General features: G+C 53.1%; 2 protein-coding genes and 1 pseudogene across 4 annotated transcripts; all 3 read right to left on the bottom strand.

Moving 5' to 3' along the window:
• Positions 1 to 3,046: 3,046 nt before the first annotated feature.
• On the bottom strand, positions 3,047 to 10,580 carry LOC308548478 (kallikrein-6-like). Of its 2 annotated transcripts, XM_081120024.1 has the most exons (7): positions 10,466 to 10,580; positions 9,763 to 9,891; positions 9,312 to 9,359; positions 8,807 to 8,963; positions 5,790 to 6,037; positions 4,537 to 4,673; positions 3,047 to 3,714 (listed from the first exon to the last, which is right to left on the bottom strand). In XM_081120024.1, the coding sequence occupies exons 2-7, from the start codon at positions 9,800 to 9,802 to the stop codon at positions 3,562 to 3,564; spliced, it is 783 nt and encodes a 260-aa protein (XP_080976150.1). In that variant the 5' UTR covers positions 9,803 to 9,891; positions 10,466 to 10,580; the 3' UTR covers positions 3,047 to 3,561. The 2 variants fall into 2 exon arrangements, with proteins under 2 accessions (XP_080976150.1, XP_080976151.1); XM_081120025.1 differs by lacking the exon at positions 9,763 to 9,891 and having other exon boundaries at positions 10,466 to 10,567.
• A 5,667-nt stretch (positions 10,581 to 16,247) lies between these two features.
• On the bottom strand, positions 16,248 to 19,836 carry LOC308548005 (kallikrein-7-like; the record flags this gene model as incomplete). Its single annotated transcript, XM_081119024.1, has 5 exons — positions 16,248 to 16,400; positions 18,407 to 18,543; positions 18,792 to 19,039; positions 19,186 to 19,339; positions 19,764 to 19,836. 5 exons carry the CDS (start codon positions 19,834 to 19,836, stop codon positions 16,248 to 16,250), a joined length of 765 nt encoding a protein of 254 aa, XP_080975150.1.
• Positions 19,837 to 22,557: 2,721 nt separating this feature from the next.
• Positions 22,558 to 25,559, bottom strand: LOC308548003 (kallikrein-7 pseudogene; annotated as a pseudogene). The gene is made up of 3 exons: positions 25,328 to 25,559; positions 24,550 to 24,686; positions 22,558 to 22,713 (listed from the first exon to the last, which is right to left on the bottom strand). The product of its transcript is annotated as a kallikrein-7 pseudogene (transcript).
• Positions 25,560 to 26,372: the final 813 nt, after the last annotated feature.

Below are 26,372 nucleotides of genomic sequence, written 5' to 3'. Positions count from 1 at the left end.
TGCCTGTGGTTCTGGATCAGCCCCTGCGCTTCTGGGTCTCTCCCCCCATTTCTCTCCTCTGCCACGCAGGCCTTTCCAGCCTCTCTCTCTCTCTCTGCGCCTCTGTCTATCATTCTCCCTCTGTCGCTGGCTCTGAGCATCTGAATTTCTGTGTCTTTCTGTCCCTCTGTCTCTCAAATTGTGCATTTTAGGCCTAGAAGACTCAGGCCACTTGGCCAAGGGACCCCACCACCTCTTCCCCTGCCTTTCACCCCGGGGCGGGGGCTACGGAGCAGAAAGGGGCAGGAATCCAGCCCGGGCTCCCCCACAGGTGCGGTGGCCCAGCCGCACAGACAGGCGACAGGCGTGGGTGAGAAAGTTGGGCAGGGCCACCCGCTGAGGAAACAGGCCAAGAGGCCAGGATAGGGGGCGGCTGGCTCCTGGCCCTTTGAGAAATGGGGCACTGGGTGGGGAACCCCAAAGGTGGCTCCTCCCTCCCTGGTCCTGGGCCATCTGAGGTGGCCTCTCCTGTCCTCTTCTCCATCCAGGCTCTTTCTGTGTGTCCCTGACTCTGTGCAAATATCTCCAAATGTGACTCCAAGTCTCTGTCCCCACTAGGATGCAAGAGCCCAACACTCATTCAACACGTATGTTGAACACAAATCTATCCAACACGTATGTTCAACACCGATCTATCCAAGAACAAAATGGACAGATGCCCAGAGATGCTGCCCTGCTGGAGTCACATTCCTTGAGGGAAAACCCCAGCTGTCTTGCTCACTTTGTCACCCAGCACCTGTTGAACTGAGGTTTTAGAGCCCTTGAAGCTGGCTTAGGGCACAGGGGGGAAAATGTAAAAAATAAAATTCTGAGGTTTATTTTGACTATTACATGTGTGAAAGTGACAAATCCAGGAACTGGGTACTTTTAGTTTTTTAAGTTTAGCTTGCAAACCTTTCATTCTAGATATGCCTTAACACACTTTCTTTAAAAAAAAAACAACCCTCATCTGAGGATATGTTTTACATCGATTTTGAGACAGAGAGAGAGAGAAACATCAATTGGTTGCCTCTCATATGTGCCCCGATGAGGGATTGAACCCACAACCTAGGTATGCGCCCTGATCAGGAATCTCCAACCCGAAAACCTTTTGGTGCATGGACGACACTCCAACGGAGCCACCTGGCCAGGGCTTACCACGCTTTTATGAGTTTTTATACTAATGTTTGGTCTAATTTACAAATTAAGTATCTTCAAACATCTTAAACTATGTTTCTAAAACCAACACATTCAATCTCTTCCAGCAAGTCCTTCAATTGTTAGACAAACCTCCCAGGGCTAAGATACATTCCTACGCCTCTGCATATTACAGGTGTAAATGGGATCAGTGTTGCACTTTTTCAAGTCTCCCAACACCTGATGGGAAGGAAGTTAGTGTGACTCCAGCTTAAACATCACAGATCAGTGACACACTTGAAGCTGAAGTCACAAAGCTGTCCCCAGGACAAGTAGAAATCTCCTGAACACACAAGCACCTTAAGTACCAAATGTGCAAAGATCCTGCTTCAAAAAGTATTCATGTTAGCCCTGGCTGGTGTGGCCAGTGGTTAGAGCTCCGGCCCATGCACCCAAGGGTTGTGGGTTCGATTCCCAGTCAAGGGCACATACCCAGGTTGTGGGTTCGATCCCTGGTTGGGGCACATGCAGGAGGCAACCAATTGATGTGTCTCTTTCACATCGATGTTTCTCTCTCTCTCTCTTCCTTCTACTCTCTCTGAAATTGATAAAACTGTATCATCTGTTGAGGATTAAAAAAAAAAAAGACAGGATTGACTTGGAATGTCCCCTATGGTGCAATCATTCTGTTTAATAGCTCTGCCCTGGGCAAAAATAAGGTTGCATTAAATATCTGTGAAATGAATGGGTTACTGTCTCCGATCCTCCCTCTCTTTCTAAATATTTCTCTGCTCCCAACCCCAGCCCCACGTAGGGTCCTCCAGTCCCTCTCTCTGGGGAGCTGCTACCCATCCCACTGGCCTCCATGGGAGGAGAGTGACTGAGATGCTACTTTGTCTCCCTCAGAGATGGTGCAGGGGGTCTGTGAGAGAAGAATGCCTCTCTGAGGACAGGCCCAGGCCTGGGGTTTGGGGGCAGAGGGGTGCATGCTGGTGGGGGAACCCCTGGAAGCATCGGAAGCCTGGGTCCTCAGCCAGCTCTGCCTGTCTGCTCCCCTCACTTCTTTTGGGGCCTCCAGTCTCTCCCCCTCCCCGCCCCTTCCCCGCACCTCAAACCCCCCCCCCCCCCATGAGATCTTTCTAATACCCGGATCTGACCCTGTCCTTCCTTTTCTCAGGGCCCCCAGGATCAAGGCCACCTTCTGCCTGGCACTTAAGGCCCAGCCCAGCCCCATCTTCCACTGACCCAAGTTTTCAGCCCTGTCACCCACTTCGCCTGCCTCAAACCCCAGCCTGCACCATCCTGAGTGATTTGCCACCTCTGGGGCCCAGCAGGCATTCTCACACCCGCAGGCTTTTCTGCAGGTCTTTCCCTCCAAGAGAAGGCCACCCATCCACGCTTCTCTGTATGTGAATTCACACTCAGCCTCCCTTCTCCAGCCCTCCCGGCTCCCTCCCCAGCTCAGCCCTCATTTCTCTACATGCACCATCACCTCAAACTCCTTTTGACCTCCAGCCTCTCTCACCTGGTGCATCCTACATGTCTCCTGCTCACAACCCTTCCGTGGCTCCCCATTACCCTTAGGAGAAGGTCCCAGCCTCTTTCCCACCCCCGCATTGATTTTTAGAGAGAGTGGGAGGGATGGGGGAAAGAGCAGGAGGGGAGACAGACGCCCATGTGAGAGAGACACATTGATTGGCTGCCTCTTGCATGTGCCCCGACTGGGGGCCAGGATGGAAATTGCAACCCATGTACATGCCCTTGACTAGGAATCAAACCCAAGACCCTTCCGTGCACACACCGAGCCCTACCCACTGAGTCACACAGGCCAGGGCAAGTAATATCTGGGTTTCAGAGCAGAGGTGGGAGAAAAGCAAAAAGCATCACCAATGATGAGTTCACTTTTTATTGAGCAGGCGGGGGGCCGGGCACCAGTGCCTGTGTTTCACGTGCCTGAGACCTTGACTCCTCCCAACCGTGCCCCTGACTTATGAGGAATGTCCTGTTACTATCCCTGTTTTACAGAGGAGAGTCTGCACCGTGACGGAAGGCACTTCCCAAGGGCACATGCGTCGCAAGCAGCAGAGCTGGGATTCCAACCCGTGTTTTCCAGACGTGTGACCACTCCTATGTGGGAAGTCACCAGGCCCATGGGATAATCAGGGAGGGAAGGCTGCTTAGAAGGGATCTTCCTCTATTCTCTTAGTGGGGGGGGGGGGACAAGATCTCAGCTTGTATCCGCACTCACCCCCAGTGATGCAAGGCTGGGGCTGGGGTAAAATCAGGCAGAATTAAGCATTAAGTGTCAATCTAGATGGGTGAGGGGAAGGAAAGGTCTTGGTCAGAGATATTTTAGAGCCAGTAAGTGGGGGGTCGAGGTCAAGAGTTGGATGTCACACGTCAGAGTTAGTTGGCCTGAATGGTTTTTCGGATCCACTGGTAGTATCTGCAGACGTTGGTGTAGACCCCTGGCTTCTCCTTAGATCCACAGGGGACGTTGCCCCATGATATAAGTCCTCGGAGGCGGCCTCCACACACCAGTGGGCCCCCGGAATCGCCCTGCAGGGAAGAGGGAGAGTCAGAAATGCAGGGAGAGAAAGTCAGAGAGACAGCAGGAGACACAGAGGCATGTAGAGAGGGAAAGAGAGACTCAGAGGTGGAGAGAAATCCTCGGGAGCAGACAGACACACACACAGTCACAGACAGGGAAACAGAGAGACCATGGGATATTCAGGAGCATGGAGAAGCAGAGAGGCATAGAGAGAAAAAGAAGAGAGGTTAAGAACAGAACCGGGCCTGAGGGGGGGGGGGGAAGAGGCGTGCGGGCCCTTTCTTTCCGCCCAGTTCACTGCGCATCACCTCATCTTGGTCTCTTTCCCCTTCTTGGCTGGTCCAAGTCCTTCAAATTAAGTTTTGGCATAAGGTGGAGAGACCCAGTGGGCCACAGTGGAGGAAACCCAAGTTAAAGGCATTTGGGCGTGGGGATGGAGCCCCTGCTCTCCCTAGCTAGGCTCCCCCACAGGCCCGTGTTTGAGCAGGGCCTGTGGGGGCTCCGTTTTAAGAACAGCAGCCCCCTCCTGCCATCTGCCTCTTCCCTGTGGCTCTCTGGTTCTTGCTCTCTCCATCTCCATCCGTGGCGGCATTTCCTGTCTCTGCTGGACGTCCCGTGTAGGTCTGCCTGTCCTTGACTGTGTCTCCGAGTGTCGAACTGAGTCTCTCACCCTTTCCATGTGTCAGTGTCCCCCCAGTGTATCCCTGTTTGGGTCTGTGTGTGTCTCCCTGTATAGCTCTGTTAGGTCTGTGCGTCTCCCTCTTCCTGCCTCCGTCTGTTTTCCTGCCTCTGTCCATCCCAGAGCTGGTGGGCTCCCCAGTCGGGCTCACCTGGCAGGAATCCTCCCCATACTTCTCGTCGCCGGCGCACACCATGTTCGGGGTGATCTGGCCAGGGTAGGCGCGCTCACACACCTCACGAGGTACCAGGTGGACATCTGCACACTGGATAGTGTTCGGGAAAACACCTGAGAGAGAGGGGACAGGCTCACTGCACAGCCCACCCTGCGACACCCAGCTCCCCGCCCTGCCTCCCTCCTCTGTTGGTCCTCCTGCCGGCCAGCTCCCTTCTCCCTGCTTGTCTCTCCTTCTCAAGGTCCATTTCCATTCTTACAACCCTCACTTGTGATCGGTGTCTCTTTATGTCGTTCTTCCCTCCCATTGGCTGGTCTTCCTCATTAGTGGCCGCTTCTCCATAGGTCCTGGCTCCCTCTTTGTCTTTCTTTCTCCTAGGTCTTGCCCCCACTTTTCTCTCCTCCATGGGCCCACCTTCTGCAGGGGTCCCAGCTGACCTCTAGACTCACCTCCTCTATTACAGCCCTCTCTCTTTCATTGGCCCGTTCTTGCTCATTGGATCATCCTGATTGGTCACCACTGGGCAGTGAGATCTTTCCTAACTGGTCCCTTCTTTGCCCATTGGCTCTCCCTTCCTATTGGCCTTAAACCCAGTGGTCCACCTCCCTCATTGGCCCTTTCCTCAATGGCTCTACCCTTCCATTGGCCCTTCATCCAATCATGCACCTTCTTTTCTGGCCCTTTACTTACAGGCCCATCTTCAATGGTTCCTGCTGATTTATTGGACTTATGTCTTCTACTGACTCCTCCTGACTGTTCACTCTCCCCCAGTGGTCCCTCACCTATCAGCTTTCTCTACCCGTTCACGCTCGCAATGAACACCCTTCCTCTGGCTCCCCTGCTTTGTTAATCTCTCTTCTTTCATGAGTCCTCCCTCCACTTAACCCCTTTCTGATCATCAGTGCGCCCTGGTTGGTTCCTTTCGACAACTGGCCCCCTTCCTGATTGGTATTTCCCCATTGGCCCTGACCCCTCCTCACTGAGCCTTCATCTCAGGCCCATCCACTCATACACTCACCCATTGGTCTACTTTCTCCATTGGCTATTTATTCATTGGCCCAACTCCCATATTTGCCTTCCATCCCCATTGACCTTTCACCTTTCACCCAGTGATACACTACCCCATTGGTCCTCACCACTGGACCACCTTCATCTTTGACCTTTCACCTTTGGGTCCCCCTTACCCATGACCCATTGGATGGCTTCCCCATGGTCCTTGTATTACTGACCATTTGCTGTCTTGCCCCAGCCTAGGATGTGGCAGTTGGTGCGGTTGGCCGAGCAGTCTCTCTCCAGGGTCAGGGGCCGGATGCGTTCAGAGAGACTGGCTGGGCGCTTCAGGCGTAACAGCATGATGTCCTGGTCATGAGTGGCAGCATTGTAGCCAGGGTGGGTCACAGTCTGGATAACAGAGCTCTCCTCCTGGAAACTCTCTCTTTCATAAATGTTGTGCTTCCCCAGGTAGACCTGAAGATTCCTGGGAGAGACGAGGGCTGGGTATCACCGTTTTCCCTTGGGCTGCAGCTGAGACCCCAGATGGGGCCATGGTGGGAGCTGGGGAAGCCTGGTACACCATGAACTATCTGGCCTGTTTCCTTCCATCTTCCCAGCTCAGTAAATGACAATTCTATTCTTCCAGAATAAACTCGGAGACTGTTCTTGACTATTTCATGCCTCACTTCTAAGCTGTCCAGAAATCCTTTGTCTCTCCAAAGTATATCTAGAATCTGACCACTTCTCACCTCCCCCACTGGTCTGAGCAACCATCATCCCTTACTTGGACTACAGCAGTAGCTACCTCACTGGACTCCTTGCTTCTGCCTTTGGCCCTCTATAGTCTCTTTTCCACAGAACAGCCATAGCTTACATTTTAACAATGTAAGTTGGTCCTGTCCTTTGTCTGCTCAGAATTCTCCCATGACTCCCAACTCACTCAAAGTAAAGACCAAAGTATTCACTATGGCCTACAAGGTCCTGCCCATCACCTCACAGGTATCTCCTCCCACTCTTCCCCTCTCTCTTTCTTCTCCAGCCACACTGGTTTCCGTGCCTTTCCTTGAACATAATAGTCATCTTCCCACCCCAGGGCTTTTCCACTGGCTGTTTCCTCTGCCAGCAACTATTTTTTCCCAGATATCTGCATGGTTCACTCCCTCACCTCTTTCAAATGTCACCTCCTCAGTGAGGCCTTCCCTGCAACCCAATTAAGATGTAAATATCCACCCCAACAGGTAATTCTTATCTTCCTCTCCTGTTTTATTTTCCACCAGAAAACCTATCATTATTCCTTTATGTATGATATATGTGCTATTAAATATTTACTTGTTTTATTGTGTCTCCTCCTACCACAGCATCAGTGTCCAGTAGAACTGTCTGCAGTGATGACAGTTTCTCTATCTGTGCTGTTTGGTACAGTGGCCACTAGCCACAGGCAGCTACTGAGCACTTGAAATGTGGCTCGTGGATCTAGAATTTCATTTCATTTTTATTAATGTAAATTTAATTAGCCATATGTGGCTGATGGCACAGCTCTAGGATATCAAGATGGGATTTTTGTTTTGTTCAGATATAGCATCCTCAGTGCCTAGACCAGGATCTGGAACATGAAGCGTCATATTCAATAAATATTTGTGAAATGGACCAAAGAGCCACTCCCTTGCTCAAAAGCCTCCCATAGCTCCCCATTGCCCTCAGAATACAGTCCAAGTGTCTCATCCCACCATTCTCTGCCCCCTGTGAACTGGTAACACTCCAGATTGGGCCTCTGTCCTTGTGTTTCCTCTGGCCTAGCTGCTCTTCCCCCAGCTTCCCTTTGCCACCCTTCCTCATTTTCCAAGCCTCAGCTTGAATTTCATCTCATCCATCTACAGTAGGCACCTCTGCTCTTTTCTCTTGAGAAGCCATTCCCACTCTTCTCCTCCACTGGACTGAGGATTATTTATAATTGTACAATTTTTTCCTGAGGGTTTGTTTGTTAATTGTCTTTCTGCCCCTATGTCCCCAAGAGCAGGGAGTGCCATCCAGTCCTGAATCCCCACTGCCCAACTCAAATCTGGCCCTTAGTGTGTGCTTTCAGTCGATGGGCACTGAATGAATGAATGAATGAATGAATGAATGAGGGTGGTAGGAGTGGGGCCAGTTCTTTCTGAGCATGAGAGAGACCACCCTGCAGGACGAGACCCCTGCCCCCATAGCGAGGGGAGGCATCTGTTGCTTTCCAGACACTTGAGTTGCCCTTCGCTATTCCTATGAGCCTCAGTTTCCTCATCTGCAAAATGGGGCCAATAGGCCCTTATTGTGGGGGTTCCAGGAAATGGAATTTCACTGCTTCACAGGGCACCTGGCCCATAGTTAGCACTGAACAGCTGCTGCTGATCTAACCTGTGGATTTTAGTGCCCTGAGGATTTGTTCCAGGCCCTCTCCGCTCCTCTACCCAGGCACGCTTTTTGGGTGATCTCATCCTGTCCCGTGGCTTTAAATACCTGCTCACAGATGACTCCTTAATCTTTACCTCTAGCTCTGACCTCTCCCCTGAGTGCCAGCGGCCAACCTGGCACCCTTATTGGACGGCTCCCAGGTATCTCACTCACACTCATCCTGGCTAAAGCAAAATGTCTGACGCATACAAGCTGCTTCTCTTTCCCTCTCCCCCAACTCACCAAAGTCAAATACTTGGAGGTCAGCCCTTCTTGCTCTTTCCCTACCTATCCCCTAACACCAAGCACTGCTGGCTCAGTCTCAAAATAACCCCCAAGGTTTCCAACTTCCACGCATCTCCACGGCCAGTGTCCCGGTCCCAGCCATCACCTTATGGTGCTGGATGGAGGCAGCAGCCTCCACAGGCCCCTCTTGCCCAGCCCATGCTCCACGGGTAGCCAGAGTGCTTGGAACAAAGCAATCAGACCTTGCTGCCCCCCAGATTAAAACTCTCCCGTGGCCTCCACTGCACTTAGAGCTAAACCTGGCTCCCCCTACAGGGCCCCGCATGGCTGATGCCCCGGTGAGAAGGTCAGTTCACCAAAGCAGTTCTGCTTGTTCCCCACCCCCCACCCGCTGGATCCCCAGGGCCCCAAACAGTGCCTGGCATATATTTAATGCTCAATTAAATGTTGGCCAAATGAGACTGGTTATCAGATGGCCTCACACTGGGTCAGGGGGACGTGTGTGTCATTCCGTGCCTGAAGTCTGCAAGGCATTGGCGGACTCTAATTGCAACCACTCCCCATCCTCGGTGTGGAAACTCACGGTTTTTTGCAGTGGGCAGCTGTGAGGACCCATGAGGGGTGAATGAGGACCCCACCGCAGAGCAAGTGGCCTGAGTTGTAGAGGGCAGCTTGGTAGGGGTGAGACATCCGCTCGCAGGGTCCACCAGACAGCACCTTTTCCTTCCTCTCTGCCTGGACTGCAGGAGGGAGGGTCCGAGTCAGAGAGGAGGTCTGGGGATGGCCCGGGCACCCGCCAGTGTGAACCAGTCCTGCCTTAATCATGGAGATGACCTGCACCTCCACACCCAAACCCGTACCCAGTACCGCCCCCAAAGCCTGCCCCATCCTCGACCTCTCCCCGTCTTCACAGCCACCTCCCACCCCCTTCCCTGCCTGCAGCCCCCAGTCCTCACCTAGCCTCCGCGGCCTTCCTCCTTCCAACCCCCCTCCACGCCTGAGTGGCTCCCACCTCCAGCTGAATCTCTGCCCTTCGGCAACCCCCACCCTGTCCCCAAACCTCCCCACCCTCTTTCCCTTTTTCCCACCTGCAGCGATCAGAACCAGTGCAGCAACCAGCGTCTTCATGGCTGTTCCTGGGAGGGGAAGCCAAGTGCTCCTTCAGCCCCCATCTCAGACCCCATGCAGGCCCCTCCCCTCTCCCTCCTCTGTCCCCTCCTTCCTGGCCTGCCCCGCTCTCCTGACCCTTGACTTCTGACCCCCACCAGCCTCCTAATCTCTCATCTCCCACCCGAGGGCCCCCGGAAGGCAGATACCGTGAGAGCCCATCACTGCACCTGCTGGCCCCAGGTGCCGCTCAGTCAGCCTTTCCCCGCCTCCCGGCTGGGGTTTGCCTGCTTAGTAACAGGGAGGGTTGGCCCGGGAGGCCCCTGAGGTTCTCCTCTCCAGCACCGATGCATTTTTCTCTGCACCTTAGCTCTGGGCTCACCTATCCCTCACCCCTACACTTGTAGGTCCTGGCCTGCACTGTGGTCTTACCTGCTGGGGGCCACTGCTGACTGGCCCAGGGACAGTGCATGTCACAGGCAGGCAGACAGGGAGGCAGAGTCAGAAACGCAGGGAGGCGAGGGGAGAGCAGAGCAGGGATTCACAAAGCAGTGAGGGCCCCTTGGAATGAGACAGAGAAAGACAGACAAAGATCGAGAAACAGACAGAGAGCAGATAGAGGGGCTGTGGGGCCCAGGGCATCGAGGACTGTCTGGCAGATACCCCAGGGGCTCCTGGCTGGTCTTGTCCCCATATGCTCCCGGTGCTTCCTTTTAACCCATGTTACCCAAGATCCCTGAGGCAGGAAGCTGTCCCTCCCCTTTCCTCCTCACTGGGCCTCCCACGCACATTCTTCCACCTCTGACAGCTCTGCTCCTCATGACCCCTGACCCCAGCTTCCAGGAAGGGGAGCACTGGTCCCTAAGTTCACTGGGGACATGGACTCCTGGGTCTGAGGGAGGAGGGGCTGGGTGCTGACTCCTGGGTGTGGGAGAGGGATGGGTGGGAGCTTGCTCTCCTCATTCCCTGGACCTCTAGGTCCTTGAGCAAGGAAGGATCTGGGGACCCACATGTGGGCCTCCTAGTAGCCCTGGCCTCCAGGGACCCCACCAGGTCTGTCTGTCCCTGCTCAAGACCCACAAGTCCCTGGGAACCAGGCCACACGGGGTCAGTGGAGTTGGGGTGATTCACGCACCTGCCTTTGAGTCCCTCCGTGGGTGCTGACGACCTCCTGGTCCCCACGAGAGAGTGAGCCAGCTAGTGAGAAAGCGTGTGTCACCAGGCTGGTACTCTGCCCTGCCTCAGGCTGGGGCGCAGGCCCGGGCACTGTGAGGAAAGGCCCTGGAACAATCCGGCTTTGTCCGCCCCCAGCGCCCAGTGCCATGCTCCTGGCAGCTCCGTTTCTCAACCTCTCTTCCAAGAAGGCTGGTGGCAGGCGGCTGCGTCAATGGCTCCCTTTTGTCCCCGTCTGACAGTCCTCTTGCTGTCTTTTGACTGTCCACCCACCTCTGCCCCGTATCAGGACTCCCATCCCCTCCAGGCCTGCCCACCCCGGAGGTCTCTGCTGTTTCCCTCCCTGGCCCTGGCAGGGTGTCTCCATCTCTCTCTCTTTTTCTGTGTTTCTCTGTGTTCACCCCAGTCTCTACCTATGTCTCTTTATCTCTCTGCTTCTTTCTCCATCTTTCCCTGTGTGTCTCTCCCCTTGATTTTCTGAGTCTATAAGCCTCTCTCTGCTTCTCTCCCCCCACGGCCCCCTGCACTAGAAGTGCAGAAGCCTGCACAGAGGGGCGTCGGTTCCGGGGAGCTAGACAGGGACACGCGGGGGGCGTGAGGAAGCTAGTGGGACACAGGGGGACCTGGGGACTTGATGAAATTCAACACACAGGGAGAGAGTGGAAATAAGCAGGAAATGCAAGAAAACTTGAGCATGACCTGGGGGTGTGGGGTAGGGGCCCTTGAGCTGCAGAGGAGGTGAGGAGCTGAGGGGGCCGCGTGTCCCCGAAAGGCCGGCAGCAGGCAGGGCCGGCGGAGGTGGAGGGAAAGGCCGGCGGGCGTGGTGATCCCAGGGACCAGGGAACTGCAGGGCGTGAGAAGGAAAGGGGGGGGCTTTCAGGAAGGTCATTGGGCAATGAGGTCGACTGATTTTAATAATGTTACCTTAGCACCAGCTTGGGCCTGGCTCTACCCTTTTTTTTTGCATTAAATCTAATTGTTGGGGCCCTGGCCGGGTGGCTCAGTTGCTTAGAGCATCGTTCTGATACCAGAAGGTTGCGGTTCAATACGAGGCCAGGGCACATCCAGGAGCCAGCCAATGAATGCAGAAACAAGTGGAACAACAAGTCTCTCTCTCTCAAATAAATTTAAAAAATTGTGTGTGGGGGGCTCTCTCTATGCAGCATGCCCACACCTTCCCCTCCTCCCCCGGGTGCGTTTCCCTTGCCTCTCTCTCTCCTAAGCTCCAAGGGCCCTTCTTTTGCCTCTGTCATTTGTTTCCTGAGCCCATTTCTTCTACAGCTCACTTCTGCCTCTGTGACTTTCTGAAAAAAAAAAAAAAAAATCTAGTTGTCACCACCTTTGCTTGGCCCCCATCTCTCCCGGGATGAAACAATTTAGCATTCAGTGTACTCTTTGGGGCTGCTGCCCCCCATGCCTGGTTCCCCGAGGCCCTTCACACTCATATCCCCACTGAACTCGGGACCCACCATCCTTACAGACGGCCGCTGGGCCTCTCACAGTCGATCCTCAAGCCCTGTCCCACCGCCTCCCCGCCCTGTGTGGCTCCCTCCTCTCTGTCCCCATTTCCCCTGCCTCAGCTCGGACCATGGCCTCTCCTCTGCACCCTTCCCTCGACCCCAGAGGGTTCTCCTGGCCCCCAGAGCTGATCCCCGGCTCTCTCCTGCTCACAACCCTGCCTGGGGTCCCCTGTCATCCTGGGGACAAGTCCTAACCCCTCAGCCTGGTGTCGGAAAACCTTCAGCACCCAGGACGGCCCTGGCCCGTGGAAATATAGGGGCAGGCACACATGCACTTCCAAATTTTCTAGCAGCCACAGTTTAAAACAAACTAGAGAGAAGCAAGAGTTACCACCAGTCTGCTTCTCGATCCCTTCACCTTTTCAGCTGGTCCCAGCCACTGGAGTGCCAGGTGCGGCACAGCAAATACAGTCAATAATGTACCAACGACGCGTGCTGCCAGGCGGGGACGGGGGATGTCGGGGGGAGCACCGCGTGAAGTATGTGACTGTCCAACCGCTGTGCCGTACACCTGAAGCCAATACAAGAGAATAATGAATGTAAACTGTAATTAAAAAATAAAATAAATGAAAATCTCGGAAAAAAGATACAAGAGTTTAATATTTCATTTAAGTCAATATATGCAAAAATTGTCACTCAAAATAGGAAACATTTAAAGAAGTAGTTTGCTTTTTTAATTTTTTTGCACAATTAGTGTTTGGGACCCGTTGTGTCTTTTTCACACCAATGGCACGTCTCAGTTGGATCTCCCCACCTTTCAAGCTGCCTAGTGCCACAGCCCTGGCAAGTGGCTGCCACGTTACGTGGTCCAGCTCTGCCCACTTCTCCCGTTGCGCTCCGGCCGTGGAGCTGATTCGAGGTTTCCCTGAACCAGGCCATGCCCTCTGACCCCTAGGCCTTCACCCATTCTATTCTCTCTTCCCAGAACACTCTTCTCACAACCTGTCCTTCAAGTCTGCTTAGCTATCACCTCCTTCAGGAAGCCTTCCCTGAACACCACCCAATTCCCACCCGCTGCGGTTGGGTTAGTCACACTCTCGTCCAGGTTCCCACAGCAGGTGCCTCCCTCAAGTCACCCTGCACCGAGGCCACCTGGGTTCACGTACAGCTCCCCCGCCGGACCGCAAGCTCCTTGAGGGCAGGCACTGGGACTGACTCACCCCTGTGTCCCAAGTGCCCGCACAGGACCTGGCTCAGAGGAAGCCTTAGGAAATGTTGGCCGGATGACTAAATGACTTCATTATGCCCACTCCTGTTTCACAGATAAGAAAACTGAGGCTCAGAGAGAACAAGTGAATTGCTCAATGTCAAACACCCAGGAAACGGCAGTGCCTGAGTCGAAACTCAGCTTCCAGCGTGGTGGTGGACACGACCCATCTCTTGGCACCCCCCTGGGTCTATCTTACTGCAGCATGGGGTGGGCGCATTTAGGAGGAGCAGTTGAGGGCCGTGGGGAAGGGAGGGAGGTGGGGAGTGGTGGGGAGTGGAGGAAACTCTAAGAGGGAATTAAGACCCCAACTCCAGGCACTTGCCACTGGTCCTCTGGGCTTTGTCATCTCCATGAGCTGCACATACTTGATTATGGGATGTTTTTCTCCTAATCGACATACTCGGCAAAGTCCTCAGTAAAGAAAATGATTTATAAGAAAAAGTTATGAGAAAATAAATATTGAACTCTAGTTAATGATAGGCATGCTGGTCCTGGCCCATGTGGCTCGGTTGGTTGGGCGTCATCACAGGCACCAAAGGGTCCCAGTGCCCTGTCAGGGCACATGCCCAGGTGAGGCCTCGATCCCCAGTAGGGGGTGTGCAGAAGGCAGCCAATGCATGTTTTTCTCTCTCTCCCTCTTCCTTCCTCTCTCTCTAAAATCAATAAAAAATATATATATTTAAAAACACACACCTATACATGCTGAAGTATTTAGAGGATAGTATACCAATATCTGTAACTTATTTTTAAATACATCCAAAAATTAGTTAGATTGATGGATGAATAGAGTAATAGGTGGAGGTGAGATAAAGCAAATATAGTAAAATGTCAATGGTAAGATCTACGTGGTGGGTATATGGGAGTCTATTGTAAATTGTTTAACTGTGCTGTATGTTAGAAACTTTTCATAATAAAATGTTGAAAAAAATATAAAAACTTTATGAGAGTGCAATCAGGAAAAAGTGACAGAAGTCACAAACAATTAAAAACCAACACCACTGAAGGCTTATTCTGTGTCAGACAACGTGCTAGCACTTTCTGACTATTATTTAATCTTCACAGTGGCCCTGGAAATAGGTGCTGCTCTCTTATCGCAAAGATGAAGGACCAGGGAGGTGACGTGCTCAAAGGCAAAGAGCTGACAGGAGCCAGAACTGGGACTGGACCCCCCAAAGCCCAGTCTCTAGAATCAGTGCCTTTAACTACTGTGCTCTCCTGTTTACCCAAAGAAAAATGAAGTTATTTTTAAGAAATTCAACAAGAGGACGACCTGAAGTCATTGCAAGGCAACCCACCTGCAGACTCGTGCAAAGGAGCTGAGGCAGGGCTAGGAGGCTCCAGCAAACTTAGTGCAACTGCCATGATTTGCTACTTTTAAACATTTTAGATTGAATATTGATTTGGAGCAGCATGTGGGAGAGAGGAGAAGATGATGGAGCTTCACAGGGTGGGTGGCCCCCAAACCCTAGACATTCCTTCAACTTGTCACTGATCCAGAGAAAGGACAAGGCTAAAGGTCTGAACCCCTGGGTCTGAGGGAGGAGGGGCTGGGGTCTGAACCCCTGGGTGTGGGGAGGAGGGGCTGGGGCCTGGACTCCTGTGTTTTGTGGGAGGAGGGGTCTTGGCTTACTCTGTGCAGACTATTGGTGGAGAGAGGAGCCCAAGGTAGACTCATGAGGGAGATCAGGCGAGGAGAGGAAGGATCTGGTGAATGTTGGCCAGAAGGGAATTCTGGGAGAAAAACTGGAAAGACAGGTGAGTCCCGGGCTGGAGGAGATTTCAGCAGAGCCTGAGATGTGATTGCCCAGGGAGCCTCTGACAGCTGGAGGCCTAGGGGTGTGGCCGGGCCCTGAGTCACTGGGGACTCCTCCCTCCTCCCTCCTCCCTCTTCTCTCCTCTCTTCCAGAGGCCTCTTCACCTAATTTTTTGAGAACAGGAGCCCACCTACCCAGGTTCCCAGCCCCATCTTTCTCTCCCACCTGGGACATTAGGTGCTCACTTGTGGAAGGCCCTTGTGGGACCTCAGGGTCCTCTCTACCTGCCAGTCCTAACCTTCACGGAGCCTCCTCCTTCTGACCTAGTTTGCCACCTGTGAATTGCTCGCAACTATTTTCGTGTCCATTTCAACCCTAATGACATAGGCAGTTCTCATTCCCCTCCCCTGCCCTCCCCTGCCCTCCCCTGCCCTCCCCTGCCCTCCCCTCCCCTCCCCTGGGAAATTAAGAGGAGCATAGCACGGGACCAATGGGGCACCGGAGGCAGGGCGAGGGCTCAGGATCAGATGCATTTTCCTTTTCCATCTCCCTCACTTAAGGTCTCCTCTCCCCACCCTTAGCTCTTCAGAGGTCCCCACTTGGATTTTTCAGGTTATAAAAGGGCACAGGCACAGAAAGGGAAATGGAAGGAAGGAGATACCCCATGACTACGTCCACGTGCATCTTGGTTCATGATCTTTAGTCTGTGAATATTTCATTTTACATGGCGAGGATCACATGTATATACATTTATATCTTTCATTTTTTATTTCACATCAGGTAGCATAAACATTCTCGTGTGACACTGACAACTCTGCATAATTATCATCCTGAACAACTTCATTAATAGCTTCTTCACAAACTTATTTATTGTTTACATAAACAATCCACTAATTCAAACCTTGCCTCACATTTCGGATTTACCAGAATTTCTAGATCCAAGGCAGTGAATAAATGTCTCGATTCACCTTGTCCAACTGCCTTACAATAGTATTTTACCCATTTACAGTTTCAGCAATTGAGGCTGATGGTCTCATTGCATCTTTACCGGCACTGCGGTTTTTGTGTGTTTTTTTGTTTTGATCTTATTTTTTTGCTTGATTTCATTGGTTTACATACATATCATATTGCTGAGGTTTTAATACGACTTTCAGCAAAGGTAAAGTTAAATATGAGTACAGGTCATTGATGTCCTTATTTCTGTAAACTTTCTGTTCAAGGCAGAGAGATGGAGCGACGGGGGTTTGGAGAGATTAGCTATTAATTGTTTTCCATGGTCTCCTTTATCCAATTGGTGAACTTGCAGACTTGGGTATAGACACCTGGGTCGTTGGGTTGGCCGCACGGGAAAGTTCCCCAGGACACCAAGCCTTGCAGGGTGCCTTGGCAAATCAGCGGTCCCCCTGAGTCACCCTGGAGGGGAGAGAGCAGATTGGTTTTGGGTTCAGAGCCACCAGCACTGAGGTCTCCTACACCCCGCAGTTGTCAAGTCTCTGTCCGGCCAGGACACAGCCTCCCACCCTGGCCAGTGGGGAGAGACTCATTGTCCCTGCGGACCAGTGGGAGAGCAGGAATCAATGCTCTCAAGTCTGAGGACAAACCAGGTTTTCCAGGTTTTCTGGCTTGAGGCCCCCTCCCCGCCAATCACAGGAAGGGCTGGGGCTTCTGCAGACTCTTGGCCAAGCCACTGAAAGAAGGCGCACTGTCTCCGGGGGAACCTACACCCGCCCTTGCTCGGGGATTCGGGACAGGACAGTCCTGGGAACCAGGGGAAGGACCAGGGACCTAATTCACAGGGTCAAGTGCAAAATGAAAATGTAGATCACCTGGTGCAAATGCACGAATTTTGAAACAGCAACAGCAGTTTAAACCAGGTGTGGGGCTGGCTCGAGTGTGGGGCTCTGGGTCCCCCTGCACACCCTGCACATTCATGTCCCTCAGTGGGGGACAAGCGGGACCCCCCATTCTTTAGGACACACAGCTCTGTCCCTCTCCCCAACACACACATACCCCTGACCCTCGCAAGCTGAGAGTGCAGATGCGAGCAAAGATAGTGAGGGGTCTATGAGGCAAAGGGACGCAGAGAAACAGAGGCGGGGAGAAGAAAGGAAGGAGGGGGAGAGAGAAGCAGAAATCTGGAGAGTGGGGGGAAAGGCGGAGATGGAGGAAATGAAGAGATTGACAGAGGCAGAACACTGAGGGGGGGGGGGAGAGAGAGAGGGGGAGAGAGATCCTAACACGGAGAGAGCCCAAAGGAAAACAAATAAATGAAATGAGCTGCAGAGAGGTGAGGGGAGATGATTCTCAGAGACAGAGAGGGGGAACAGAGGTGTGGAAGGGGGAACAGAGGAGGAGGGGCTCCTTCTCTTCCCAGGCCCAGGGCCCAGGGGAGGTGCACGAGACATAAGCTCCTGGCACGAAATCTCAGTGATTGCAATAAATAATATTTTAGTGCAATACCTTAAAAATCAAATTTAATATGAAAAAATCTGTGACGATTCGTTTATCCCAGTTTTAGGTAAGTGAGGTCAGTACTGTGCTCTGTTGAACCACATGGAAGCCCGAGGCAAATGGAAAATTGACTAAAACTGATCATTCTTTATTGGAAACTCTGATAGTTTGTTCATCGAGGACTTTTACATGGATTTTTAAAATAGTATGGCATTAGAATAGGATCGCTCTTGGTCGCTGAGTGTTTTGTGCCCCCTTAAAGCCTGTGCTTGAAGCCAGTGCCTTGCTCCGCTTCCCCGTGTGCTAGCCCCTTCTTCCTCTCCTTCCTCACCTTCAGTCCCTCTCCCAGCCCCGGGGCCACACCAGCTGCCATGGGCCCCCACTCTGACTCACTGGGTAGAGAGGGCCAGGAAAGCAAGCCTGGTACAGTGTGCTAGAGATGGCCCAGTGCCAGGGTCAAGCCCCGGGCCCTGGGTGGAGAGAAGACAGAGCCTGGGTGGGGAGAAGACAGAGCCTGGTGGGGAGAAGACAGAGCCTGGGTGGGGAGAAGACAGAGCCTGGTGGGGAGAAGACAGAGCCTGGTGGGGAGAAGACAGAGCCTGGTGGGGGGAAGACAGACCCTGGGTGGGGAGAAGACAGAGCCTGGTGGGGAGAAGACAGAGCCTGGTGGGGAGAAGACAGAGCCTGGTGGGGAGAAGACAGAGCCTGGTGGGGAGAAGACAGAGCCTGGGTGGGGAGAAGACAGACCCTGGGTGTGGAGAAGACAGAGCCTGGTGGGGAGAAGACAGACCCTGGGTGGGGAGAAGACAGAGCCTGGTGGGGAGAAGACAGAGCCTGGTGGGGAGAAGACAGAGCCTGGTGGGGAGAAGACAGAGCCTGGTGGGGAGAAGACAGAGCCTGGTGGGGAGAAGACAGAGCCTGGGCTAAGCGGAAGCAGCACCCAGGGCCTGGAAGGAAGGGGGTCTCACATTGCAGGCATTGGTCTTCGAGTTGGGGATGCCAGCACACAGCATGGATTTCCCCAGCAGGTCCTTGTAAACCTTCTTGCAGTCCTGGTAGGAGATGAGCCTAACATTCGTGCACATGAGCTCCGATGGGAAATTCACTGTTGAGGGGAGAGTACAGGTCAGTCTGAGGGGTGGGCCTGGAGAGCCCTGGGTGCTAACGGGGAGAAGATGTGGGCCCTGGGTCGTGAACTAAGAAGGGGCTGTGGGGTTCGATACTATGGTCATGAAAAGGGGCGTACCTCCTGGTCTCCTGAATCTGGGGACAAGGGGTCTGGGACCTAAACTCCTGGGTCCCAGGGAGGAGGGGGGCGCCTGCCAGGGCCCCCAGGCCACTGAGCAGCCTCACCCTCAGGGCTGGTGGTGGTGCCCCAGCCAGAAACGATACATGGGGTCCCAGGCGGTTCGCAGCGGGTGGGCAGGTTGACTTTCTTCACAGCCGAGGTCAGCTTGGCTGGCTCGCTGAGCTTCACGAGCATGATGTCATTGACGTGGGTCTGCGTGGAGTAGTCGGGGTGAACGAAAGACTTTGTGGCACTGATCTTCTGGCCTCTCCTACTGTTCAGCCGAAAACTGCCCATGTACACGTTGTAGTCACTGGAAGAAGAGACGCATTCAGAGGGAGACACTGTCCATTGAGAGAGGGGGACAGAGATCCAGAGAGAGGGGGACAAGGGTGCACAGATAAGGGGGCAGGAACCCAGACGGAGAGCTGGAGACCCGGTGGCTCCCCGGCCACGCACCTCATCTGGCAGTGGGCGGCTGTGAGCACCCACTGCTCGTTGACCAGCACGCCTCCGCAGTGCAGCTGACTGCCTTTGAGCAGGGCCACCTGCCAGGGGTGGGAGGCTCTTGGGCAGGGGACTCCATCAATAATTCTATCCCCAGCATCCTTTCCTGGGTAGAGACATGGAGAGAAACATGGATAGCAAACCTCCAGGCAAAGCTGAGGAATCACTGGGGGATTTGCAGAGACAGACAGAGGCAGAAACGGAGCACAGTGCAGACAGCTGCAGTTGGAGATGGAGAGGAATGGAGGGAACCTGCTCAGGAACCCAGGACAGCGTCTGGCCTGGAGGCGACCCCAGCATCTGATGGGAGAGACACTGAGGGCAGGAAGCAGCCTGGAGGGCACCCAGACCCCGGGAGTCAGGGGGAGCAGGAAGAGAGGGGCCACCGCCGAGGATCTCGTCTCCATGGGAGGCAGCTGCTGCAGGGGAGGGGTCCTGACTCAGGGACTCCTTGGAGAGAGGGGCCCTGGGGAGGGAGGGTGGGGACTGTGAGGCCAGGGGCAGGGGCAGGCCTCCCAGGCCAGCCTCACCTGCTTGTCTAGCAGATCCCAGGGCTAAGGACAGCACTAGGATCAGCAGGGGCTGGAGAAGTGGACCTGCCATGAGTCCTCTCTGAGCCTGTGTGGCTGCCATGCAGGGGAAGGGCCTCTTCTGCTGGGGCTGGAAAGACAAAGAGCTCAGGAAGCAGGAGTCCTGGTCCCCAGCCCCTTCTCCTCCCTCAGACCCAGGAGCCCCAGTCTGCACCCACCTCCTCCCTCAGACCCAGGAGCCCTGTCCCTCAGCCTCCTTCTACCTTAGACTCAAAAATCTTGCTCTCCTGACACATCTTCCCCCCAACCCAGGTTTTAGGCCCCCAGGTTCCCTTCCTCTGAGCACCTAGGAATCTGGTCCCCCATCCCTCCCCATTCATAAGCCTGTATCCCCAGTTCCTTTTCTCTAAGAGACCCCAAATTCCACCTCCAGCTTCTCATCTCTCAGAACCGGGACTCCAGACCCCTCTATTCCCCTCCCCTAGGAGTGGGAGTCAGCTGTCCAGCCAGCCTCACCTCCTGCCCCCCAAAGTCCCCTTCTCACCTGCGGTGGGTCTGATCTGAGCTGGGTTCCAGACTAGGCTGGGACTGGCCTGTCCGGCCCTGTGCAGGGCGGCTCTCTTATAACACACCCGCCCCCGCGCCCTGCCAGGCGTCCTTGGTGCAGGTGGAGCCAGCTCTGAGACGCCCCCTCCCTGAATTTGTGGTTATCTGGAACCCCTGAGGCGGCTAAGGCAACAGGCCTGCACTGGGTCTCCACCCTCCCCCCAGGCTGTGTGGGGGCGGTACCCAGCCTGTTTTCCACCCCTGCCCCCCCCCCCCACAGGTGCTGGCACTGAGGGGCAGGAGCACAGCTCAGGAACTCAGGAATGGACTGTGTGTCCTGGGTCCTTCAAGGTGACCATTGTTCTTTCCCCACCCCGTCTCAGGGGTGGCCTAGACCCTACACCTTAACTGAGCAGCCCGTGGGAACTTGTCCAGGTGGAATTCCAGACGTGTCTTTGAGCCTGAACCCAAGCCCAACCCTAACATAAGGGCATAAATGAGAAAGGGAGGGCTTTCCTAGGTCCACCCACTGAATGCTTGCCACAATTTCCATACATGCTATGTAGCTAATGTAAACTTTTACTCTGTAAAATATCCTGAACAATCTTTTCTTCTTACTACATTTTTTCTGCTTTATTTATACTGTTGTGTAATATTTCACACTGTGTTATTATTCTGATTCATGAGACCTGTTCCACATTGAAGGACAATAGAGGTGGGATGCATTTCTTGGTGCATCCATCTGGGCTTATTGCATTCATTCAAAAAAGATCCACCGAGCATTGACTCTGAGCCAGAAACCATCCTGGCCTCTGAGGACCCAGCATCAACAACACAGCAAAATCCTTCGCAGAGGCTCTCGGTCCAGTGGGTGGAGACCTCAATTAGCAAAACAAAAACTTAAAATAGGTAGTTTGGGTTTTTTGTGTCGTTCTTTTTATTAAATTTATTGGTTAATGAGTTTATACAGCATGAGGCAAAAGTAGGTTTACAGTTGTGAGTATGCAAAATACAGAGCTTATTCTTGTATTATTATTTATTGATTATTGTATTACCTGCCACATGAACAACTGTAAACCTACTTTTGCCCCACCCTGTACAGGTGTCAAGTGTACATTTCTATGGTACATGATCTGTATATTGCATTATGTGTTCACCACCCAAAGTCAATCTCCCATTGCCATATATTTGACCCCTTTACCCTTTGCTACCCTCCCTTCCCTCTGGTAGCCACCACACTGTTGTCTGTGTCTATGAGGGTTTTTTATTTTTATTTTTGTTTGTTCATTTGTTGCTGAAGTTTTATATCCCACATATAAGTGAAATCATATGGTTCTTGCCATTTTCTGTCTGACTTATTTTGCTTAGCATGATATTATCCAGCCCCGTCCATGCTGTCACAAATGGAAGTATTTCGTCTTTTCTTATGGCTGAGTAGTATTCCATTGTATATATGTACCACATCTTTTCCTTTTTTTTTTTTTTAATATGTCTTTATTGATTTCAAAGAGAGGAAGGGAGAGGGAGAGAGAAACATCAATGATGAGAGAGTCATTGATCGGCTGCCCCCTGCAGGCCCCCAACCGGGGATCGAGCCCCAAACCTGGACATGTGCCCTGACCAGGAATTGAACCCACGATCTCCTGGATCTTAGGTTGATGCTCCACCACAGAGCCACCCTGGGTGGGCTGTACCACATCTCCTTTATCCAATCTGCTATCAGAGGACACTTGGGTTGTTTCAGATCAAATAGCATAAACAATTTTTGCACAACACTAACAATTGTGCATAATTATTGTCCTGAACAGCTTCATTAGTATCTTGCCTACAACAGTTTATTGCTTACATAAACAATCCAATAATTTCAGACACGTTCAGTCTTTTCACTGTTTTGCTCTGTCAGCTAATGTTGTGATGAATTCAAACCTTGCCCAACATTTCGGCTTTACTAGGATTACTAGGTCAAAAGTGCTGAATAAATCTCTCGATTAACCTTCCTTCATAAACATGGTAGCAACTCACAGTTCCACTGGCCCAAGCTGTGGGTCTCACCGCACCTTGACCAGCACTGAGGTTTTTATGTTTTGTGTTTTGCTTGTAGATTTTAGATGTTCGATTAGAATACTGTTGAGGTTTGAATGTGACTTTGAAAAAATGGTCAAGTCAAATATGGCTGTAAGTCACGATGTCTTTATTTCTGTGAAGTTCCTGTTCAGGGCACAGGAACGGAGAGAGGGGCGTTTGGAGATTAGGAATTCTTTCTCATGGTTTCATATATCCACTTGCTGAACCTGCAGACACGGGTGTAGATGACCGGGTCGAAGGGTGGTCGACAAGGGAAATAATTGGAGGACACCAGGCCTTGCAAGGAACCCTGGCACATCAGGGGGCTCCCTAAGTCACCCTGGGGGGGAGAGAGCAGATTAGCTTGGGGTTCAGAGCCGCCAGCGCTGAGGTCTCCTGCGGCCCGCGGTGATCATGTCTGGGTCCCGCCCTGTCCAATGGGAAGAGACGCATCGTCTCTGTGGACCAATGGGCGAGCAGGAACGAACGCTCTCAGGCCCGGACAAACCAGGTTCCTGAAGACATTGGCTGGAGCCGCGGCCAATCACAGCGAGGGGGCGGAGCTTTCTGGAAGTCAGAGCCCCATCCCTGTATTTTCCACCCTGAAGCCGGCCGCCGGGAGAAGGTGCATAGTCTCCAGGGGGTCGGTCCATTTTCTTGCTCGGGGCTGCGGGCCGGGGCTGTCCTCGAAACCAGGGGCGGGACCAGCGACCCACTTCAAAGGGTCCAGCGCAACATGGGAAAAATGGGCCCACCAAGTTCAAGGGCATGAACTTTAGTACAGCAAGGAAAGCACCAAGCGTGCTCCGCTCTCCAGTGCGGGGCTCTGCGCAGTCACGGGCCAGGCCCTCACTGGGGGACACGGAGAACCCCCCCTGTTCTTTAGAACGCGCAACCCTGTCCCATCACCCCCCTATTCCCAAGACGCACCCCGCGTCTGAGAGCCTGGGAGCCCCGAGATGGGAGAACGTTCCCAGGAGGCGAAGAGTCAGAGAGAGAGACAGAGACAGAGACAGAGACAGAGACAGAGAGACAGAAAGACAGAGAGAGAGAGAGAGACAGAGAGACAGAGACAGAGACAGAGACAGAGACAGAGAGACAGAAAGACAGAGAGAGAGAGAGAGACAGAGAGACAGAGACAGAGACAGAGACAGAGAGACAGAAAGACAGAGAGAGAGAGAGAGACAGAGAGACAGAGAGAGAGTTCCAGGGAAGGAAGGGGGGCAGAGGAGCGGGAATATTGGGGGTGAGCAAAGAGGCAGAGATGAAAAAGAAGCAGAGGCAGAACACACACACACTCTCACACACGCACGCACGCACACACTCACACGCACGCACACACGCACACACTCACACGCACGCACTCACACGCACACACGCACGCACACACACGCACACACAGAGCCAGAGGGAATATCCAATAGAAGATACCGAGGGAAACAAGAAAACAAGAAGAGGTGTGCGGAGAGGCGAGGGGAGACGCTTCCCAGAGACAAGAGGGGCTTCCAGAAAGAGGAAGGGGGTCCAAAGAGGAGGGGGCTCCTTCTTTCCCCAGAGCCAGCATCAGGTGCAGAGACAGCTCAGCAAGCCAGACCCTAGCTTAAGGCACAACGTCTCAGCGATTGCAACGAGTATTTTAATGCGGTACCTTGACAATAAAATTTGCCAAGAAAAAAAAAAAATCCATGACAAACAGGGTATTTTAATCTTAGATAAAGTTGGGGCCATCACTGTGCTTTGGTGAACCATCAGGAGCCCGAGGCCAGTGGAAAATCCAGTCAAAGCCGACTGCTATTTGTTGAAAATTCTATTTTTGTTCGCATGGATTTTTTTGGAGTAGATTAAAAAAAAATATATTGCATTAGGATATATTTTATTTTGGTCACTGAGCTTTTGGTGTCCCCTTAAAACTGGGGCTTCCAGCTGGTGCCTCGCTGCTCTTGCCTTCATTTTAGTCCCATTTTTCCAACTCCAGTTCCTAACCTTCAACTTGGTGCTTACCCCCAGGGCCACGCCAGCCCCCATGGGCTCCCACTCTGACCCAGGCGGAGAACTGAGTAGACAGAGCCGGGGAAATGAACCTGGTGGGTGTGAGGGATGGCCCAGCACCAGGTCAGGCTCCCAGGCCCTGCATGGAGGGGAAGCAGGACCCAGGGCAGGGGAGGAGGGGACTCACTTTGCAGGCCAAGGAGTCCCTGTTGGGAGGCGCAGCACAGATCACGTATTTTTTAGACAGGACACGGTGAAACTTCCTGCAGTCCTCATAGGAGATGAGGCTGACATTTGAACACATGAGCTCTGTTGAAGTTCTCACTGTTGGGAAGGTAGGAGGCAGTCAGAGGCTTGGGTTGCCGGACCCCTGGGTGCTGATAAAAAAACAGGGGTTCTGGATCTTGAATAAGGAGAGGCTGGGTGACTCGATGCTATGGTCACGAACTAGGACCTAACTATGGGACTCCTGGGTTTGAGGGAAGACTTGTGGGTCTGAGGGTGAAAAAGGCTGGGGACCACGGCTCTCATATCTGTAAATGGAGGTGAATGGGAGCCAGAATTTTTTGTGTGAAAAGATGGAGGGTGCTGGGGGCCTGGCTACTTGGGTCTGGAGAAGGAAGCACCTGGGGGCAAGTAGTCTTGCGTCTGATAGAGGTGAGGGATAGGTCCTGGATATTTAAATATCTGGAGGTGCATCTAGGACCCAAAAATTCTTGGTCTGCATGAAGAGGTGACTGGGGTTCTAGACTCCTGGGTCTGTGAGGTGGAGGTTTGGGACCCAAGGATTATGAGTTAGGGGAAGGAGGGTTTAGAGCAGGGTCTTAAATCTGATGGTAAAAGGCCTGGTGACCTGGACTCCTGGGTCTGAGGGAGGAGGGGCTTGAGGGTCTGGGATCTTGGGTTTGTCACCTGTATCCTGTGTCTTAGAAAAATGGGAGCTGTGGGCACAGCTGCAACCTCACCTACATCCATGGAGATGCTGCCCCAGCCAGAGACAGTACAACTTGTCTCAGGCTGTTTGCAGCTGGAGGGCACATTGACTATCCTCATGGTGGGTGACAGCTTGGCTGGGCTGCTCAGCTTCACAAGCATGATGTCATGAGTGTCTGTGGCTGTGTCATACCAGGGATGGATGAACGACTCTGTGGCCCTGATCTTCTGGGCATTTCCATCAACCAGAAGATCACTGCCCATTTGCACAATGTACTCACTTAAAAAAAAAAAAAGCAACATTTAGAGGGAGACTGTGACTGAGAGAGGGGCATAGGGACCCAGAGCTAGAGGGACAGACAACCACAAAGAGGTAGACAGAGACCTAGAGTGTAGGGGAGAGAGGCACACACAGAGATGGAAAAACAAAGACCCAGAAAGAGGCAGGGACAGACACCAAGAGTGAGAAATGGAGTCCCTGTAGCTCTCCTCCCACATACCTCATGTAGCAGTGGGCGACGGTGAGCACCCATTCCTTGCTGACCAGCACTCCTGCACAGTGGAACGCACTGTCCTTAAACAGGGCCACCTGCCAGGGTTGGAAGCCTCTTGGACATGGATATCCATTAACAATTACTACTTCAGCTTCCGGCACTGGATGGAGACATGGTGAAAACATCGGTAGCAGGCATCAGGGGAAGACAGAGGTCACAGCAGGATTCCCAAGACAGTGATGGAGAGAGAGAGACAAACAGAGATACATGGAGAAGGGCAGAGGCAGAAATGGACCACAGTGAAGACTCAGCTGCAGACAGAGATGGAGAGAAATGAAGGAAACCTGCTCAGAAACCCAGGACAATGTCTGGCCTGGAGGCGACCCCAGCATCTGATGGGAGAGACACTGAGGGCAGGAAGCAGCCTGGAGGGCACCCAGACCCCGGGAGTCAGGGGGTGCAGGAAGAGAGGGGCCACAGCCGAGGATCTTGTCTCCATGGGAGGCAGCTGCTGCAGGGGAGGGGTCCTGACTCAGGGACTCCTTGGAGAGAGGGGCCCTGGGGAGGGAGGGTGGGGACTGTG

The sequence above is a fragment of the Miniopterus schreibersii genome, assembly GCF_964146895.1.
Source record: "Miniopterus schreibersii genome assembly, chromosome: 18".
Classification (NCBI taxonomy): Eukaryota; Metazoa; Chordata; class Mammalia; order Chiroptera; family Miniopteridae; genus Miniopterus; species Miniopterus schreibersii.
This window is presented reverse-complemented; position numbering and strand designations above follow the sequence as displayed.